The 21794-nt window shown below is 40.6% G+C and overlaps 1 protein-coding gene across 2 annotated transcripts in view; it reads left to right on the top strand.

Annotated features, from left to right (window-relative positions):
* The window catches only part of tp53bp1 (tumor protein p53 binding protein, 1), a 28643-nt gene that overhangs the window by 5057 nt on the left and 1792 nt on the right, over positions 1-21794 (top strand). For both annotated transcript variants that reach the window (XM_084724488.1, XM_084724578.1), the window contains exons 7-26: positions 53-213; positions 1900-2026; positions 2130-2221; positions 2312-2496; positions 4558-5689; positions 7052-7168; positions 7280-7471; positions 7611-7677; positions 9005-9079; positions 10371-10629; positions 13053-13121; positions 13206-13358; positions 14094-14311; positions 14628-14798; positions 15472-15869; positions 17007-17198; positions 17319-17498; positions 19997-20185; positions 20287-20381; positions 21420-21616. In XM_084724488.1, the coding sequence (XP_084580614.1) occupies positions 53-213; positions 1900-2026; positions 2130-2221; positions 2312-2496; positions 4558-5689; positions 7052-7168; positions 7280-7471; positions 7611-7677; positions 9005-9079; positions 10371-10629; positions 13053-13121; positions 13206-13358; positions 14094-14311; positions 14628-14798; positions 15472-15869; positions 17007-17198; positions 17319-17498; positions 19997-20185; positions 20287-20381; positions 21420-21616 (4269 nt within the window). The remainder of the gene's footprint in view (positions 1-52; positions 214-1899; positions 2027-2129; positions 2222-2311; positions 2497-4557; positions 5690-7051; positions 7169-7279; positions 7472-7610; positions 7678-9004; positions 9080-10370; positions 10630-13052; positions 13122-13205; positions 13359-14093; positions 14312-14627; positions 14799-15471; positions 15870-17006; positions 17199-17318; positions 17499-19996; positions 20186-20286; positions 20382-21419; positions 21617-21794) is intronic.

Raw genomic sequence — 21794 nt, 5'->3', positions numbered from 1 at the left:
ACTGCACAAACTGGTCTTGTAGTCTGAGTTTTTTTTTCTTTTCCTCCTCCAGATCGGAGGTGAGCTCCAGCAGCTCACTGGAGTCTCCGGGTCAGTCGGGCAGGCAGCTGAGTGTCCAGGCCCTGCTGCACTCTCAGGCCTCCGGTGAGCAGGACCAGCAGGACTGTGAGATCCTGTCCTCACAGGAGGACCTGTTTGACACTGACAAGACAGGTAAATAAATGCATATGTGACCCACATGGAAACTCCACACTAGATTAATATTTTGCACAATTATTGTTGACTCCCAGTGTCACTCAGCACATCACCACCACCTCTTATAGTCGTTGCTTCATCACTCCTCTGTTGTATATTTTAAAAATATGCTGGAGCTGGAACTGTAGCAGAATTTGAGGGAGCAACTACCTATTATAGGATCATGCAGCCTATTTATTATTATGCATATGTACTGACTGTGTGTAATCTAAATTTGTGGCTTGTTGTCATGGTGGCAAGTTGAAATACATTAGTCAACTACAACCGATCACACAATCAAATGTTAGAATGATTTTACGAAGAGTTTCATCGTGTTGATAATATTACTCGGCTGTCACTGTTAACAGAGACTCCAGTCTGCAGTGTAGTTCACACACCTCACTGAGAAACCACAGAATTGTCGTGTAATGTTAGGCTCCATGATCAAAGAAAGTTTTTATATCACATTGACACTCCTGTCCACATTCACGCACTCACTCTGTCTCATTCTCACTCTGCTGCAGCAGCAGTCTGCATCACATTTTCTTATCAGTTTAAATCCCAGAATGACAGCTTTGACCGTTCCTTTTGTTTTTATGCCTGCTCATGGCACAAACATCCACTTAGATACAAGGAGGAACTGATTAGAATTTTGAGGTCCAAAGTGAACGTCTTTGCAACCTCATGAAACTTGTTTTTGGCTCCAACTCAAAAATTCATACACTAATTATGACAGAATTTCACACAAATATCTAATAGGATAAAATGATGAGGTTATGATATTTTATATGCAAAAGGTCACCTTCACTGTGTTGTCATAATGTTCCACAAAAACATTTTAAAACTCTCCGTCAGTCCACTTTGGGCAGACATGAATGTAAACTGCAACTGCAGTAATTATAGTTATTGGTACTGCACACTTAAATGTGTTTTTTAACCTGTAGTCTAAATGATATGACTGTACTGTAACATTTCTTACCAGATTTATAAAAAAACAATCTGCTGTTTTAAATCATCTGAAACTTTGCAAGGCCAGTGCTGCCAGAGTCGACCAGTTAGGACTAATCTACATCATGAAATTTGTTTTAAAAAAATAGTAATACCCTCGAATTACAGCCCCTCTCCTTTTCCCCCTTGGCACTTTTTAGTATTTTTCAAAATTATGCGGTAGGGGAACTGCTTAATATTGTTACATGCGTTCCTACCTTCCAGGTAGCCACATGTTTCATTGTGATGTAAAAATAATAATAATTCTGAAAAATTCTTTGCTTCCTTGGGAGCAGCTTATGATAAAAAAACACTGATGTTCCTTTTATTTGTTTAAATTACCTAATCCTGGGTGGGTGGATTATTCTCTCACTTTTGGTTTTTGCTTGTTATGTTTTTCAGTGTTGATTTTTTTTCTGTTTGTCTCTTTCTTGTTTATGTACTTATTCACTTTCAATGAAAAAGAGGAGACTGCAGACTGTTCAAATCAAAATGCGCATTTAACTGCCTGTGCATGCAAAAATAGACAAACCTTTACTAGAATAAAGCTTCATGCTGTACTGATAGTAACGGTTACTATATTACAGTCAGTCAGATAGGTTAAAAGTTTTATACAAGTTGCAAGTTCGACTCCATTCTTTTTCTCTGTCTCATATGATGACTGTGTTCTCCTCTCAGGTGCTGCCGTGGACAGCACAGTGTCTGAGCCGGAGCAGCAGGGTCACCCCACCCCGACCCCGGCCAACACCCTGCGACTGCTGCACCTGTCTGGACAGGGAACACTGGTGCCGGAGAGTCTGTCCCAGTAAGTCACAACAGCGCTGTCGTATGAAGTTGTTCTGTCCACACACATGCTAGAAAACATTGAAGATGACCTGATATTCTGCTTTCTTTGGCCCTTTTTCTAGGAGCTCTCTTGACTGTGTTGCCCCCACCCCAGACTACACCAACACCCCTTTAATCGTTCCCAGCTCACCCACTGGAACAGAGAATGAACACAGTAAATGACTTCACCGATTTTTAATGACTTAATTTAAATTAAAGAGCAAGTCAGCTGATAAATAGAGCTAAGAGTAATTTGATTTGACAGGTGCTGATGAACCGATGGACACTTCACTGCCTCCAGAGGACCGAGCAGGGGACAAGGAAGAGCCAATGGACACGGAGGCCGCCTCTAAGCCACACCCATCTGCCTCTACTCCTGTATCCCAGAATTCACCTGGTTTTGTGTTGGAGCGAACTCTCTCGTTACCCTCCCAGCCAGAGTTCTCTCATGTATGTACTTTGTTTTTTTTAGTTTGATTTGATAGTTTTAGTGCTGCAACACAATTTGTCTCATGATTGATTTGCCAATCACTGATTTAAATTAATCAATTCATTTTTGAGTAAAATATCAAAACTACTACAATTTCAAAGAAGCCAAGCTGATGTCTTCAATTATCTTGTTTTTTTTTCTGACCAACAGTCAAAAACCCAAAGACATCCAGTCAGTGATGATGTAAATCAGAGAAGCCTCACACTAATCAAGCTAATCAAGCAAAATATTCGATCATGTTTGGTAGTTTTGCTTGATAAATGAGTTATTTTTGTTTCACTATCCAGTTTTTCCCACAGAAATTTGTGTTGTGTGAACTTCAGACCCTCTGGGGCGTTCCAGGGGCATGCTCCCCTGTAAGAAAATTTTTGTACATTTTAAAGTTCAAGGTAGAATAATTATCAGTTGCTGTTTGCAAAAAGTAAAGGAGAAATAGTTGATTGCTGAGTCTTATTCCCAGGACCTCCAGTATCAACATTTTTTCCTAAGCACAGCAAAATAATAATAACTGGCTGACACAAAGTTACAGATCTTTTAAGTTATTATAAAAATTGTAAAAGTTATCTGGGCTCATTATGAAACTGTGGCAGAACAAATTAGACTGTAGCGGGCCGCACAGTCTAGGTAATTAATGAGAAACTCTGCTATCTGTCAATCAACTAATTGCTTAATCCAGTGTTTCACAACCTTTTTCCTTAATGGACATGTTGTCAATCACTGAGTGAACCGACAACCCCTGAATAAGTGACATATTTTATACTTATGGACATATCATGTTTTATTCAGTTTATTACAATAACAGTACAGAACAACTGATGATCAAAACTGTACAATCAAACCAAATTGTGAACTTCAGGAAGTTTAAGACGGGCGATTTGGATGAATGCTGAGCAGAATACTTCCTGTGATTATTGATCAGAGATGAGTTTTCCTGATATTGTCAGATAATGCTCTGTCTGATACTATGTTTTTTTTGTTTTGTTTTTTTAATTAAGAGTTGTTTTTTTTCTCCCTAAGGCGTGGTTATTGTTCTGTTACCCCTTTGGTGTTTTTAACTGTGTACTGCTCTAATGCTGAACGAGGTTGTTCAGCAGAGTGAAGGCTCTGTGAAGTTGAACTCTGTGTAAACTGTAAAAATAACAATTTCTTCCAGTTTTCTTTTATTTCTATAAAAGTTTTCTTACGCCCCTTGAAATCAAGAAGGCCTCATAACTCCCTGTTAAACTTTGAGACCCCTCAGATTGGGAACCAGTAACTTAGTCAGCTTACTGGTTTAGCTCTGATGTGTTTATTTTTTGACTTTCGTCATGGTTTATTATAGAGTTGCTACAGCTCAAAAGATAATTCTATTGTCAACCAGTTTGATAATTAATAAAGCAATAAGCTCCAGGAGGTTTACAGAGATTTCTGTTAGAAATTACCCCTAGCTTTTCTAAAATCATTGTGTAGCCTAAAACATTTTAATAGAATATTAACATCTGGATATTGCTATTAATTGTGCGCTTTTTGAAATAGTGTTCAATGTGTCTTTTGCTGGTACAGAGGTGTTTCAATTGTGCTGTGCCAGAAGCAAGGACGTTGCTCCAGCACTTTCCCTCATTGTAGCAACAAAATATGAGTGTATTCATTTTACAGCAGCTTTGAAAGTGGTTCAGGCAGTCATAATCAAGGACTGGGACTGTCCGTTTTCTAATACATAAATAAAGTCATTTATAAAGGACAAGTGCTAAACATTCGCTGGTTACCGCTTCTCAAAATATAAGAATTTTCTGCTTCACCACTGATTTATATCAGTGTAAAAATCAATATCATTTCTTATTTAGGACTGTTGGTCTGACAAAACAATTTATTTAAAGATTTAACTTGGGGAAGTTGTAAGCAGTGTTTTTCATGATTTTCTAATATTTTTATACGACCAATTAATCAGTTATTTGTAAATGAAATTCGACAGATTAATCTATAACAGAAATAATCCTTATGTGCAGCTGTATTTCATGTCTGTGTTTTTTCTGTATTCTCAGGACGTGTTTGTTCCAACTCAGAGCCAGGAGGCAGCGCAGCAGTCAGACAAGAAGGAGGCATCGTTGCCTCGTGAGTCACAGTCTCAACGTCTGGAGTCGGCTCCTTTCACTTTGCCTCTGCAGCTCTCTGCGAACACCGAGAGTCCGGCTCAGCAGACCTCCCAACACCCTGAGGAGGACAGCCAGGCCACGCAGATAGAGGAGCTGGAAGAGCCGCCCGGCGTCGACACCAGCGACTCTGTGAACGCACGCTGCGATCAGAGGGCCGAGAGCAACGGTGTCCCTTCGGGGTCGCAGTCTGCCACCAGTTCCAAACCGTCCACCTCTGCTGAATCACCAAAGCACTGCAGCGAAAGTGCCAAGAACGAACAGTCCGAGCCCAATCTGTCGCAAAAGTCCGATGTGCACAAAAAGACTACTTTGAATGTACAAAATGTGAATGTAAAAGACAGAAAGAGTGACAGCAAAGAGGCGAGCCCCTCTGACGCCGTGTCCTGCTCTCAACCAAAGTTTGATTCGTCTGATCTGACTGTTAACAGCTGTGTGCAGGAGACACCGTCTGACACCACACCCTGCAGTTTGCCCTCTCAGTCGATGATCTGTCAGACGTCTGCCGTGGACGTGGTGAAGACGTCTGTGGACCTAAAAGGGGGAGGAGGAACTGTAAAGAGTCAGTCTGTAGAATCATCGTCACAGAAGACTGTTGGTGACAGTCAGACAGTCAAAGACACGATGGACAAGAGTGAAGCAGAAGAGGAAGAGGTGGTGATGGAGGAGGAGGAGAGCGCAGTGGGAGGCGGGGCATCAGGGATGGCTCTGGTCCTCTCCCAGAGCCAGATGTTGTCTCCAGAGCCCATGGAGGAGGACAGTGAAGATCGAGGAGAGGACAGCGTCATCATTGTTACAGACAGCGAGAGAGACTCTCAGGTTCATCAGAAAGATGTGACGCCGCAGTCAAAGACCAACAGCTCCCAGCCAATCAGAGGCACAGTGCCTGTCTCCACTAACGGCCATGAGTCCCAGGCTCAGGCGAAGAAGGTGCACGCGGCTTCTGATAGGCTCTCCCAGACTGAGAAGGTGGGACCTGAACCAGAAGGGCTCAAAGACAAGAGCCTGAGTGACAGCTCGGGAGGTAAGCTGGAACAGACACACTGAATCTCACAGTCAGTAAGTAAGGGATCGTTATTGTCAAATAAATCCATAAAATCTTTTAAAATTCATATTTTGTGTAAAATAAAAAAAATATTGTTCTTTTTTTTGGATAAGTAACCATTTAATAAGTGGGATAATGTCCAGTGAGCGGTGAGTTATTTATCCATGGTTACTTACCAAAAAAGTATTTGGCACGCATTTATGTGACAAAATATTTCTCACTGTGTACTATCCTGCTTGTTACATGGTCATGTACCAAAAGAATCAATAAATTGATACAAAATATTGATTTTAAAATGATTTTAGTGATTTAACAATGATTTTATTGTTCCTTCAGTCACTGTCAGTTATTTCTACTATACAGAAATAACAGACCTTAGGATGCTGTAATTGACCAATCAGAATCGAGTATTTAACAAAGCCATGCAATAACATATGATAATCACTGCTTAGTTACAAGAAATGGTTTCTAACCTCGGGGTCAGAACCTAAAAAATGAATCAAGTGGGTCCAAAGATAATTGAAAATTAAGGGGAAAAAAACAGATAATGATGCTATGATTTCTCTAATTTCTTTTTTTGTGAAATACTCTAGTTGCATCCTTTCAGGGCTCGAAAAATGATTTTAATGAAGCCATTTTAGAGGGGAAAATTACTCTTTTAATGAATTGCTCAAAACTTACAGACGTAACGAGGGGGTCGTAAAGAGATATTGCTTCATTTAATGGCACAAGCAGAAAAGGTTGGGAACTGCTGGTTCAGAGAATTCATTTCAGCGCCTGAAGGCACATATGTGGCAATAAAAGTGTCACTTCCACTGCTCTATACTTCTGCTTTATTAAACTTAGGTCTTTTTTGTCATTTCTGTCACATATGATAACAGTGTACTCACCAGAGTAGCTCCTGAGATTAGGGAACACAGTGACATACCAATAAAGTCAGGAAAATAAATGATAATTTCAGTAGTTTATCTGAACCTCTTTGTTTGGAGGTAAAATAGGGGCAATCTGACGGTTACGATCTAAGGTTTCCATAATCTACCTCTCAGGTGAAATATAGAGATCTCTGTATTTAGTGCCCTCTCGCTTCTGCATGACCTAAATTTCGTCTGTACTATAAAGAGAAGTAATAGGTGACCATGGTGTCCGCAGCTGTCCGTCTATGCGTCCATTTGGGAGTATAATCCAGCTCCTTGAAGTTGGGGGGGTTTGTTGAGATGTGAGAGAGATGTGGAGACACATCATACCTTTTTATACCATTTTTGATTTGAGAATATCTGGCTTTAACTGTAAACATGCACTGAAATAAATCTAATCTGATGTAATTCTGCTTCCCTATAACAGAGATTTCCTTCCACTTCACACTTCCTAAAGAAGGAGAACTGATTGGTCCTGTTGTTGGTGCCACGCCCCCTCTAATCAACCAGCTGAAGCAGACACTAAGACACAGCACTCCCATTGGTGAGTTCAAGCACCGGACAAACTGGAGATGCACTTCTTTCTTTCTTCTGTACCAAATGTCAAGTAGCAAAACAAAATCTGATGCCGGGCTTCTTTACGGTGTTTCTGCAGAGATCACTTCCTTTTCTGAGAAGTCAGACGTGGTGGGTGATGTCTCTGCAGATGTGGCGATGGCAGCGAGCACCATCGTGTCGGGGGACAGCGGGGAGGACACGGCGGAAAAGGGAGATGGCAAGCTCAGTTTGAGGATGAAGCTGGTGACCCCCGTCGAAGAGGGCAGCTCAGAGCGCTTTAGCCTGCAGAGTAAGAACAAGCTGTTCCTCCCTCACACTTTCATGCTCAACCCTGGGCGTAGGCTTCCTCCTAGGAGTTAAAAGATGGTATCCATGGCAATGCTGCATGCACTCATCACCCTCTCAGTAATACATTTCTTTTTCCTCAGAGCCGACGCTATCAGAAGAGGATGGATCTGGGGTCAAGGTTTCTACTGTTGCCAAGGCTGTAACCAGGTAACCTGGAACTCTCTTTATCCACATTAACTGAATTCTTTCACAAGTGTCTTTTCCATTCAGTCTCTTGAGAATGAAAGGGAGCTAAGGTCCTCAGCCTCTGTATACTGCACACAGTTACACCAAATTACTAGGATATTTACAAATGTCCTCAGCTGTGTCCTAAGCTGACTCAGCAGTCAGAATTTAAGTTAATATTTTAAGGTCTAACTGAAGAAAAAGGCAGCTGTTTTAGTAGTGGGAGCTTATATCGGTATTGGTGTGTATGTTGGCTGATGAATAACAAGAAATTCCAGTTGAGAAATGGCAAAAAAAATATTTAAAGCAGAGGTGATCTTAAGGTTCAGTATCAAGCATATTTTACAGGGTTCATACAAAGTCTTGAAACTTTACAAAATTTTAACCGTCATGTTTTTATCAAAAATATGCTTGAATTTGAATATACTCCTTGAAAAATGCTTGATTTTCATCATAATCTGCTGTTTTATTGACACAATATGCTCATGTAAACCAAAGGTATTTTAATATTTGAAATGAAATGATCACATTGTCATATTTGTCATCCATAGATAGTTAAGTCCTCTGTTCGTCTTTCTATTTCTCTGGAAAATTAACGAGCATTAAATAATCATGGCCAGGAAATACAATCAGAGTTAAAACGAACAGCTGGCAAAATAAACAAAGTAAAAATATACATTTATTGCTGAGGGTATGAAGGAATTTCCACTTGCAGATATAGCTGCATATATAGTAACAGTAAGTGATTCAAAAGTCTGGAAATTTCTGTTTTTGTTACCTTGAAAATGCTTGAATTTTACTCTTAAGAAGGTGTATGAACCCTTTGTTTTAGTGCATCGGTATCAGCTAAAAGAAAGCTGATCAAAATCCAGTCCTTCCTTGACTGAACTCTGCTGGCTCTACAGTCTGGGCTTTTCACTACATGTGCAAGTGACAGTCCTAGTGTGTAAATTTGAAAGATTTTTGTTCTGGTTGTAAAAATTGGTGGTGAGTCACACTTTTCACATTTTTGAATAATCTTTAAATTGTATACAAAAATCAAATAGTGTATGTGACTATCATTCAGTTTTAAAGTTATATTTTATACTTTTCTGTGTGAGTGCAGCAGAGCATTTACTACAGCACTGTGACTGTGACGTGAGCTGTAGATACTTACAGCCTTAAAGTTAGAGGATAAGTTTCTGTTCATAAATGCCGCCACAGTGTCTCGCTGCCATCCTTCAAGAGCAAAATTAGTATTTTTGCTTGAAATGCCCATCACTTCAAAAAAGATTGATACTGATGGGACACTGATATTTTTACGTCCCAGCAGCCCGTCGGTGTTCAGCCGTGTCAGGCAGGTGCACAGACAGCAGGATACAGAGGAGGACATCACACCTGTCAGGTAAGCACACACTCACTGTTGTGATCCAGGAGTGCATCTATTTGTGTAATATAATCACAAGCAGCCAGATGTGATTCTTTTAATTTCACTGCCCTCGCTTTTGTAGTGGAGCAGAAATTTCAAACTTTGTTTTCAGACGTTTCCTTTTTAGCCAAATGTTGCACCCAGATATATATGTGTTTATATATATGTACATTATGCACCTGGTCCTGTGAGAGTGAAAGCCATATATAAACGACAGAAAGGCACCGGGGGAAAAGCCTGCCTCTGTTGTTCCACTTTTATAAGCTTTGCAGTCTAGAAATCCACCATGTTACACTTTCTTTATGTTCTGATGAGATCGCCACTGTCTGACCTGCAGGAGCTTCACATGTCTGTTTGACCGGGGGAATTATGAATAGCTTATCCCTGTTGTAATGTATTTTAGTAGACAGAAATAGGACTTTGGCTACTGCCCTGTGTGTGTGTGTGTGTGTGTGTGTGTGTGTGTGTGTGTGTGTGTGTGTGTGTGTGTGTGTGTGTGTGTGTGTAAGAAAGAGAGAGAGACCTACTTTTTTAGTCTGGCAGAGGGATGGATGGTTATTTTTTGCATACTCTCTTGGGACTCAAGGAGCAGTGAGGTGTAGTTTTGTCCTCCCGCTCTGACAAAGTGAGGTCGTTTGACAAAATGTCTTCTGCAGGTGCATTCGTTCTTTTATCCACTTGTTTCTTGCGATGAATAGTTTAGAGAACTCTGCTGTTCTGTTTGCATGTCACTATAAATAGATATTTTTTAAAATTAGATATCTGACACATGGTTATTGGTACTGAAGTTAAGTTGTGGGGAGATTCTAATGGTTATATAAATTCTTGATATTGCAAATGCAAATACAACATTTTTTTATACTAGAATAACAAAATCAATTGCTTTTTCTGTCCACTAGATGGAGCTTTTTTCTTGTAAGGTCAGCAGAGGTTACAGTCAACTGGATTGTAAAGACCCCTGAGGAAAATTGTGATTTATTTATATATTTTAAACTTGATTTGATGTCAGTCAGTCTTCTTGACATTACCATTTTGCTGAAGTAAAAATGATTGAAGTGAGATTCAGCAGACTGAAAACTTCATTTTATTAGATAAAACAGATGTTTTAGACCATAATTTACAGCTGAAAAAGGTAATAAATCATAATATATCACAGTAAATGTTATTTGGATTCTCACCATATTGCAAAATGTTTAAATTCGTTATAATATCTGATCATGAGATTCCATCTGCATTGTCACATTTGTACCTTTTAACATGTTTGCAGAGGGGAGCTGTTCGCCTCGCCACAGAGGAGCTCCCAGGCGTCCCTGCTGGGATGCAACAGCCTGCCTAACAGCCAATCAGATCCTTCACTACAGGAAGTGTCAGCAGCACTGCGGGAGACACCTCAGGATCCTCCCGGCCCTGCTGAGCAGTCCGAGGGGGACAGGCGAGGACCACCAGGAGCTCCAGAGCCGCCCACAACAAACAGCACAGACGCCAGACAGAGGGTCTCCCAGCAGCCCTCTAGTCCGTCCAACAAGGTCAGTTCAGTTCAATAATTTATGATGATGGATTGGAATTTATCTTGTTGAGCTCACATAGAACAGCAGGTAGAAAATAGTAAAGCCACTCACTCATGCAATACAGTACAATAAATAAGGTATAAATCATTCAATAATCAACAGTGTTGTGCAAGTTCACACTTAAACAGAGCTCAAAGTTTAGTTCAGAGGAGATTAAAATGAACTAGTTCATGCTCATAGTTCACAATTTTAAATTTCGAATGAAGTTCACGGTTCCAAAACTGAACTAGTTCATGTTAATTTCTTCTGTTTTTTTTCTAAATTTGAACAGATCCTCCTCCTACCAGGAACGCTGAAGTCTTTATAATGATGTCATACTAAGTGGTGCATGATATTCATGTTTTAATTTGAAGTCCCAGGATCACTCATATCTATAGTTATTAACAGTTCACAACAATTTGAGAAGGTTTTACACTACAGCAAACTTGAACACCAACGCACTGTTGAAATTTCTGTCTGGGAACTCGAAATTCTGGTTTTCCTTGTCTGCTTAACTTTTACTACGTTCTTGTCTAGCGCCCACACTCTGATGTTTTTGAACACCCAGACTTTTGGAAACGTTGGCGACCTCATTTTAGTTTGAAAAATCCATAATTGTCTTTTAGACAGGCAGAACTGGAGACTTTTGAAAACAGGATAATGAATTACAGGCATTGCTGACCTTGTTGTTTCTACAAGCAGATTTTCTGCAGTTAAATTGTGTATTTTATTATGTTTCTACTACCTGCATATAGAGCTGTAACTAACAGTTTTCATTAATGATTAATCTGTTATTTTCTCAATTAATCAAGTACTTGTTTGATCTATAAAATGTCGATCAGGGTTTCCCAAAGCCAAAAAATTATGTCTTCAAATGTCTTTCCTTGTTTTGTCCACAACCAAAAGATATTCAGTTTACTGTCACAGAGAAGTAAATACACCAGGAAATATTCACATTTAAGAATCAGAGAATTTTGGCTTTTTTTCTTAAAAAAAATGTATGAATATAAAATGTATGATTTATAGTGCTGTTAATTGATTAAAATATTTTGTATTCTGTCTGTAGTTAATCGTGATTAATCGCAAATTAATTGCACATTTTTTTTATTGGTTCAAAACGTACCTTAAAAGGATATTTTTCAGATGTTTAAAATGTGATACAAATGTAACTTTATTCAATAAAATACATTAACCAAAAACAATGACAAATATTGCCCAGAAACCCACAAAGGCACTGCATTTGACATTTTAAAAAAAATGCTGAAATAATAACATGACAAACCAGTCCATCAGGCACAGATGAGCATATTGACCTGATCAATTCAACATGAAGGCCAAAACGTACTAAAAGCGTCAATTGAAAAGTCAATCGAAGCTTCTATGGTTCACTGCAGGCTTCAGATTTAAAATTGAGACACCTCAGAACCAACAGTATTTTAGGAAAAGGGTGCTATTTATATGCATTTATTTATTTCTTTAGTATTATAATTGTTAATAGTTTATTTCTTTAATAAAATATTCTCCTCTGAGGAGAAAAACCTCACCTTTATTCAGCTCAGTGAATAATGATGAAACAGTGTGCGATATGCATGTTTTTTTTAATAATGCAGCAGGATCATTTACATCAGTGTCACTCTGACAGTTTACATCAGTGAGAATGTTTTAGACCACAGCAGACAGCAAACTGCACACCGACACACAGAGGAGATGAAGAGAAGAGACAGAGTCTGGACTCTTCATCATGACTTAAAATAATGCAGCGCAACGTTTTGTGGAAGAGACAAGCATCTGTCAGTTTGGCCTTTACAGAGACGGATCATAAAAAGTTTTTATATCAAGTCCATATTCACACACTCTGCCTCGCTCTCTCTGCTGTGGCTCCACCTTATTTTTACTTTTACCTGGTTTCAGGTGGAGCTGCAGCTCCATCAGCACTTGCTGATCTCCCTCCTCATATACTTCTGTTTCTTTGCTTTGAGCCAGCTGCCTAAGCAGACAAGCCTGTTTACATCATCGGGTGACGGGGAAGCTCGCCTCCGATTCAAACGATGGGTCAGGCCAGTGTAACAGAATGTGCATTAATCATGTATAACTACGTTTATGCCACCATTTAGGTTGGTGGATAAGACCAGTAAAAATTCGGTGACAAAAAAAGACTCAAACTGATTAATTTATTATCAAAATAGTCAGTGATCAGTTTAATAGTTGACAACTAATTGTTCAGTTGTTGGAGCTCTACTTAAATGCACAGTGTACCTGTGATATGCATTTTCTGAAAGAGCCCTAAAACTCTTGCGTGGATGAAGAGATCATTTTCGTTTTAAAATGAAAATGTATTAGTGAAGTGCTGACATGGGGTGTCGGGGTCTCTGCTGCTGATCACTCTGTCCTGTGTGTCTCAGCTCCGTCAGCGGACAGTGTCCCAGCAGACCAGCTTCGACGTACCGGGGCTGCGCTCCCCAGCTGGCAGGGTACGCAGATTCAGGTGTGCATGGAGAATAATGTTCACGTCTGTGAAAACTGTCCGGCTGACACTCCTGCATTCTGTCTTGAAGGGTGAACGAGAGTCTCCGTCCTTTAGAAGAACCACAGGTCCGTCCCACCGCAGACACGTGCGCACCATCCAGGAAGTGCGGACCACCATCACACGGATCATCACAGACGTGTACTATGAGGACGGCAAAGAGGTGGATCGTAAAGTCTCAGAGGTAACCAACAGATTTGTCATTTGTCAGCAGGGTTGTATGGGGTACTTATCCGTAACAGTGTTCATTTTTACAAGAATGTTAACTTACGGAAAACAGTTTTTAGTTAATGTCAGATTTTAGGCTTTTGTTTTAGTCATGATTGAGTAAGTTTAGTCAGAATTTTAGTCAATGTTTCAGTCATAATTTTCAGTTTCATGATACTGTAATGGATTTTGCTGAAGGATATTTCTCCTGGAAACATTTAAATGAGAAGTAAACATACCTTGAAATGGTGATGAGATTGTGTTACTGACACATTCTTTATTTATTATGTCTTTCTTTCTTTATTTATTTAGTCTTCTGCTGTTCAGTGATGTGCTTCACTCACTTGATTGATTGAATAAATCAGCAGTTATTCACTCTACATGGAATTCAGATTAATGCCAATTTAGGCTTAATGTTCTATTAAATCTTGCGTAAATCTTCACACTGACTGTGGGTAAATATGTCATAGAACTCCACTTCCAATAATCAGAACTAACCTCTTCAAACTGTCTTCTGCTTTAGAGTGAGCCTTTAAACAGGAGGAGGTGTTAATTCAAGTTTATGGTCATTTTGGAAGCTTTGACCTCCCCGTGTTTATCGAGGTGGACTAAATATTAGAAGCACCTCTCAGTTCTGCAGTTTAGTGGCACCGTGGAAATCTATATATTTAATATCTTTGGAAATGTTGGTGCTTCTTTCTGCTGTCACCAGGAGAGCGAGGAGCCGGTGGTGGACTGCCAGGTGTTGGACAGCGACATCTCTCCGTGCCGCACAGGCAGCAGCTCGGTGACCTCTGGTGACCTCGGTGACATCAGCTCTCTGTCATCGAAGGCCTCCAGCCTGCAGCACAGCTCCGGAACCAGCAGCAGCACTGGCCTCACCAGGCCGGACTTCATCATGCCGCCCAGCCGAGGGGCCAGATCCATCAGGTACCGCCTCCACCACCACGCCTCCAATCAGATCCTCACTTTCTCCTCGGTCCTGTTAGTAAATCTCTGCTTTAGCTGTCTGTACTAGCTGCATGCTGATTCCTGTGTCACTCCTTCACCTTCTTTGACTTTCTAACACCCTAATTTCTCAGTGATTCACTGATCCCTGCCTGCTTCAGGTACAAGTTGCTCACAGGCATCAATCTGGGGTCCCTGGATGCCCCTCGTTCAGTGGGGTGTGTTTGATTTTGAGTGACCCCAGATCAGTGCCTGTGCAACCTGACTGGCTCCATTCGTCCCCTCTGTGTGTCTGCAGTCCCAGGAGGGGAGGTGGGCATCAACAGAGGGGTCACAGGGGTCACAGGGCAGGGTCAGTGGTCACAGTGGACAGAGGCTACGGCACCCTGGGGTCCCGGGCCTTCGTCCCGCTGAGCCCCAGAGGAAGGTCTAGAAGGGGCCGGCCCCCTTCCCGCTCCTCCCTGTCCAGGTGAGTCCTCTCTGAGGCTCACTCCGCACGCAAAGAAACCACGGACATGGCAACAGTGACGACCAGCACCACCTACACCGTCTCTAATAACACTTCACTTTTCCTCTTTTCACTAATCTTCTCGCTCAGAGCTGCAACTAATCATTTAAATCAGCAGTGATTCATTTTTTGTTTTCTAATCAATCATTCTTTTTTCTTGTAAATGAAAACTACCATTACAATATCCCTGAGCCCAGGGTGACTTCTTTGATAGAGTAGTTTAGTCTGACCAACAGAACTCACATATTCAGTTTACAGTCATTTTAAAATTTTAAAGATGGTAAAAGATTAAACTTGCTCATATAAACCCTGTTGTATGTAACCCTGTAAAATATGTTTATTGAATGAACTAGAAGACTGAACACACAAACAATAAACACACTGACTGTCAAAACCAGCTGTGAAACCTGCTGCATCGAGGTTCTTCTTTTCAGAAACTGCAAACTGACTGGATTAAACAATTATATATTCAAGGCAGGAGATTAAAATGTGCTCCCATTATGACATTTTTTCTGAGATTTAACCAGTTATAAATAAAAAAATATATGTATAGATGTTGAGGAAAATTTGATTTCTTATAACGAGAAGCCTTTAAATCCTCGTCTGATGTTGACTCTCTGTTTGTCCCCCTAAGGGGAGGTGTTGTTGGCTCACTGCAGAGGCTCGGTGCTCCTGGCCAGCCACACTCCTCCTCAGAGGACGAGCCCTACACCCGCATGCTCCCCCCGCGCCATCCCATCAGCCCCACAGACGCCGAGCTGCCCAGCCACTCCGACTCCCTCAGGTCGTCGCCGGAGGAGGCGAGCTCGGCCGGGAGCAGCTTCGTCGGCCTTCGGGTGGTGGCCAAGTGGTCGTCAAACGGCTACTTCTACTCGGGACGCATCATCAAAGACGCCGGCGAGGGGAGGTTCCGTCTGAGGTTCGATGACGGCTACGAGTGTGAGGTGGCGGGGAAGGACATCCTGCTGTGTGATCCCATTCCTCTGGAGACGGAGGTCACGGCTCTGCTGGAGGACGAGTACTTCAGCATAGGTAACTAATTTTCTTCTGATATTGTTCACCCTGCACCCTGTCACAGTGTGTCTTACTCTGACAGCAGAGGACAGAAGAGGACAGAAGCATGGCACTCGAAAATGACACCAAAACGCAGCAGAGACTATCAGCATAGTTTTTTATTACCCGACTATTTCATTTGTAAACATTTACCCACCAGTGTGGTGGATAACCCTCACAGATTTACTCACCAAACAAAAAATCTACCTGCATTTGGTGTTTTGCATCAATGTATTATACTTATTTTAGATCACTGGATTAATTAAAACAGACTTTCTCCATCTAGTTGATTTATTTATTAAAGGTATTGTTCATTGAACTTCCAGAAAATGTACTATATTAAGATATGTGACCATCAGTTGTATCGATGGGTGTGACTTAAACTTTCAGGGTTACCAAGATGACTCCACTGCCTAATCAATAGCGGGGTAAACTAAATCAGTTATTTTAAATGATAATATTGGGTGCAATCCAATTTTTGATGCTGGGTATGAGGTGATACTCCACCCAACATCTATCTGCAGTATCTGTTTGGATCTACAGCTGTGTTTGTGTTGCAAAGAAAAACCAGTGTCTTTGGAAACATCTCAAACCACTTGTTATATTCAATTTCTCTGCTGTCCATTTGTATGCATCATTTTTCTGAAGACTAATAGGATTACTGCCTAAAGAATGAATAATGTAACTGTTCCTCTAGTATTTTATTGCCCTGAATTATTCTGCATCATTTCAATTGTACTTGTAGAAGCTCTTCTCAGCTGTCGGTCTGCAGTTTTGCTCTCAACTAACTGGTAGTGTCACGTAATGTTCAGTATTTTAAGAGAAAAACATACAATCATGTGACACAATGATACAGTTTTGTTTTTGCAGATACATTTTCCATGATTTTTAGTCAACAGTGGTCACATATTGTTTAAGTTGTGGTCTTAAGAGGATAGTTCAGGGTTGTATGACGTATGCATTTTTTATGGAAGGTTTATATCAGAGAACTAATATTTGTGTTGAGTCTCAAATCAGAAGTTCTGATAATCTTCTGTCTGGTGTGTGTGTGTGTGTGTGTCTGTGTGTGTCTGTGTGTCTGTGTGTGTCTGTGTGTCTGTGTGTGTGTGTGTGCAGGTGTTATCAGGGGTCATAAAACAGAGGGGCAGGATCTTTTCTATCATGTGGAGAAGGACGGTCAGAGGCAGTGGTACAACAGGACGGCGGTCATCTTGTCTCTGGAGCAGGGAAACAAACTGAGGGAGCAGCACAGCCTCGGGCCCTACGAGCCCTCCACCCCCCTTGCCAAGGCCTCCGACATCAGCCTGGGTGAGACCACCACAGCTGGACACAGACAGACGCTCTTTTTACCGTTTATTCTCTGAAATGCTTTTCTTAATCAATCACAGCTCATAAACTTTAACACAAACTTATTGATATTGTCCTTAGATAACCTGGTAGAGGGGAAGAGGAGGCGCAGAGGAGCCCCCGGGGGTGAGAACACCCCCAACCGCAGCTCCTCCAGCAGCCCCCGAACCCCCGGCCCCTCCGGCAAGAGGAAGCTGATGAGCTCTGACGAAAACAGGTCGCCGGCCAAGAGGGGACGCAGGGGCGCGGGCGCCAGAGCTGGTACGGGGACGCGCTCACCAAAATCATGACCACAAACAATGACGGAGGGGGTGTTTTTAACACAAGGAACCTTAAATTAATGTTTTTATTTTATTTTTCATTTCTTTCCTGATTACATTAACCTTCTGTGTCATTTTATCCATCAAGCTGTAAGTTTAAAATTTAAACATGTTTTACTCTCATGTGAATGGACTTAAATATAACATATTGAAAGTTTTAATTAGATTAGTCTTTGACAATATACACTTTGCAGATGTAATGGCACTTTTTAAACGTTTTTTAGAAGCTGCTGTTTTAAACTGTTTATATGAGACATTTTTAAATCTTGTTTTCTGTCCTAATTCATATTATTACAGCCAACTTGATGAAGTGATAATTTTAGATGTTGTTCTTTGTGTGGTGTGGAGTCCGTAATGTGTGATTTTTGTACTGAACATAACAAAGACATTTCGACCTTTCTGTGGTCTGTGTCCATCCTCTGCTGCTGTCTCCCAGCTGCTGCTGAGGCTGATTTGGTAATTAATAACATAAAGCAGTATCACCACGGTGTTGGTCCACAGGTGGAGGGAAGAGAATGTATATTTTTCTAAAGTCACAGGTGTACTTGCTTTGAGAATCACGTTAATACACCTAATGTATATATTTGATGCTCAAAAGGTCGGTTCAGCCACATTGCAGAAAAATCTTCTCACTTGCCTCTAATTTTATGTAGCCATGCAGCCATACCGGTTATATTTGTCCTGAAACTTTCCTCCTCACTACACAGTCAGCAGCTTTGATAGGAACTCTTAATCTCAAAACATCAGCACAGACGCCCTGCGAGGCAAAGTAGGAAGAAAGAACCAGATCAATTTCCCAAGTCTGATCTAAATAGTTTTCTCTGCTGTGTTGATGATTTTGGAACAGGTGAAAAAACGGTTTTGCCAAGAAAATCGTTCTAGGTTCTTCACTTTCTAGTCAGTGTTGATGGTAAATGCAGTGAATTGAAGCAACAAAGTTCTTGTATGTTCTATATTGGCAGAGAAAGTGGAGTTCTCCTGATGCAAAATTTGTAGTTCTTCCTGCATCCAGTGAACTACACTACTACTACTTCTACTCTCCTCTTATGGGTCAGCAATAGTAAAAGGCTAGGGTGGTGATAACACAGCAGAATCAGCGTGGATGTTGGCAGCTCGCTCACAATGCATCCTGGAACATGTAGGCACTGCTGCATGGTTCTGTAAGCAGGAAAACTCTGTTTTCACGGTCAAAATAGCAGCACTGAGGAATTGATTGCTTGAATTGACTACATTTATCATCAATAATGACATGACGTGGATGTCCAACTTTGTCAGGATTTTTTTTGTTGTAATACTTATTTTGGCCACAAGGGGCTAAAGTGCCTGGCCACTGCATGTTTTCAACAGGACTAAAAGCATTCATGTTTTCTTATACCTTGATTCCACTGTTGGTTGCTCTGTGCAGCTTGATGCAGCATCCAGCAAAAATAGACTCATCATGTATTTGAAGCAGAGCCAAGCGGAGAACTGCTGATGGAACAAAAGCATTGTGTAGAGCGGCTGCAAACAGCTCTGGCAGACGTGGCGCAGCCATAACGCAGCACGGTCGTGCCTGGTGGAACCGAGGAGTTACGGGAGAGTTTTCGTTTCTACACGCACTCTAAACTTAAGGTACATGTATCATGTGTTTGCAAGTTATGGGACATTACTGTCATGTCTTTCTTTTGGCTAAAAATGAATTTTAAAAGGACCAGTGTGCAGGATTTAGTGGCATCTAGTGGTGAGCTTGTAGACACTGACACTTTGCATCACCCTCCCACCCTCATGAAAAATGCAAAGTACAACTTTACAGCCTCAGTGGAAGAGGACCAGCTCCCTCTGTAGATATAAATAGTTCATTCTAAGGTAACAAAAACACAAAGATTATTATTTTCTGGTGAGTATACACTCTTAAAAACATTCTTATGAATATTATATTCCATTTCTGCCACATTCTGTCAATGAACTCCTGTAAATTTTACACTGAACCTTTAGCAGCAAAAAAAGACATGACACTAAGATTATAGCTTTTGCCAACACATAATATATGGGTCTTGGTTTAGAGTGCATGAAGAAATTCAAAGTCACCTGAAAGAAAACATTAGTGCTTTCAGTCCTATTTACAACATTCAGCAGTGGATCACTTCAGCCTTGTGTTGCTGGCAGGAGCACAAACACAAAAAATTATCCTGACCAAAAAAAAAGAAAAAAATTTCCCTGTAAAAAACTTTCCTTTTTACTTATTTCACAGATGAAAAAAGTAACTTTGAAAGATCATCCTGGCAAAATTTGTCTTGGTCACCGTAAGTCACAAACACCAGGCTTTTTTAAAAAATGAGAGAGAAAATGTTGTGTAATTTGGGTGAACAGACCTTTTAAAGTCCAGACTGTCATTTTATGTATTTCCTACACTTGCTGACTTTCCTCCATTAACACACCTGTGTGTATTTCTGTACTCAGGTCAGCGGGTCGGTGTGTGTAACACCTCCGGCAGCGGCACAGATTTCCCCGGTCAGTCCTGTGATGTCACAGAGACACACGGCCCGCTGCCCCAGAATGCATCTCTCTTCATGGGCTTCGCCTTCATGCTCACGGCGTCGTCTGAGAGCGACCGGCTGACCAACAAGGTCACCAGCGATGAAGAGGAGGGTGAGGCGGACGAAGACAAAAATGAGGATTATCATGCACATCAACCAGCTTCCTTTAATGGTTGTAGGATCGATAATTATTTCTAATTTTTCTTTCAACAGATTACGTGCAGACAGGTCCGTATAACAAATCATACACAGAGTCCCAGCTGCAGGCAGGTGGAGGCTTCATCCTGCCAGACTTCAATGAAGAACAGGTGAGTTTTCTGGAAACACACGATAATAAGAATCTGTAGTGAAGTCACTCAGAGTAAATTGGGATTAATGATTTAAAAAAAATATCTGTCATAATTATTGCCTTCAGTAGTTTATTACCCTGAATTTTTCAGGGTAATTTCACTTCATACATTGTAGAACTTCCAACTTCATATTTTTCTCAGCTGTCAGTGTGCAGTTTTGCTCTAAAATCAACAGTTAAGGGACAAAATAATTAACAAATAATGGATGAACTTGACACATTTATTCTTCTCTGCAGCAAGTTACACTATGGATTAAGTTACACTATAGATTAACAAAATCATAAATAGATAAAGGTGTTATTAAATGAAAAAATAATATACAAATGAATAAATCTGCAAATGTATAAATAAATTTAACATTTATATATTAAATGTTTTAATTTATGATTGATTGATTTATGGTGACAATTTAGCATTTAATTGTGGAATTATTTTATCAATTTATTTAATCTTTTTATCATATAATCATAGATTTATTTCTTAGTGTAGAGCTACCACAAGAAAACTTTATTTTGTTGATCTTGGAGCCCCCTGTGGACAACAGTGATAATTTTTCCACCTTAATAACCAAAAAATATTTTGTCAAAAATAAAATTATGTAAAGACAAATCTCCTCCTGCTTTATTTAAACTGGTTAATGTACCTCTCACTGTAACTTTGTCTGTGAAAATGTAAACAGACTTATTTCAAGGCGAATCCGACCCAGTGGCAGGCATGAAGAATAACTTTATAGAAATAGCTGATCTTCTTTCAGATGGTCTTGTTTTTTTTATGTAGGTCATATAGAGGCAGCCGAAATAAACTGAGACTGTTTCATAACCAGTTCAAAACTCTTCGCAGTAGCGTTAAGTGTTTCATTATATAATTATGCATAATGATGTACTTATCCATGGTGATAAATATGTAAATTCATTGTTTAAGCTACAGTTTACTGTTTAAATAAAGCAGGTTTGTACTCATCACTTCATGGTTTTCTTCTGTGTGTTTCCTCTTCAGTGTAAGGCAGCGTACCAGAGTCTGCTGATTGCAGACCAGCACTGTCGTACAAGAAAGTACCTGCTGTGTTTGGCCAGCGGTGTGCCGTGTGTGTCGCACATCTGGGTGCGAGACTGCTGCAAAGACAACAAGCTGCTCAACTACAGGAACTACCTGCTGCCTGCTGGTGTGGGGCCAGATGACGCCATAGTAGAATGGTAAGACGAAGCTCTTCATCGTTTCGGTACAGAGTCTCCAGGGTTGTACTGGCACAGGCGCAGAGCGAAGCGTTTGTTTTTCTGGTTAGATAAATGTCAATCTGTAAAAACCCAGAAGGTTGATGAACAACACTTGCTGCTGGTTTGATAACTCTGTGACCATCTGGATCAGAATGTC

The sequence above is a fragment of the Lutjanus erythropterus genome, chromosome 1 (assembly GCF_056507025.1).
Source record: "Lutjanus erythropterus isolate fLutEry1 chromosome 1, fLutEry1.hap2, whole genome shotgun sequence".
Classification (NCBI taxonomy): Eukaryota; Metazoa; Chordata; class Actinopteri; order Lutjaniformes; family Lutjanidae; genus Lutjanus; species Lutjanus erythropterus.
Note: the sequence above shows the minus strand (reverse complement) of the source record. Positions and strands in the feature narration are given on the sequence as shown.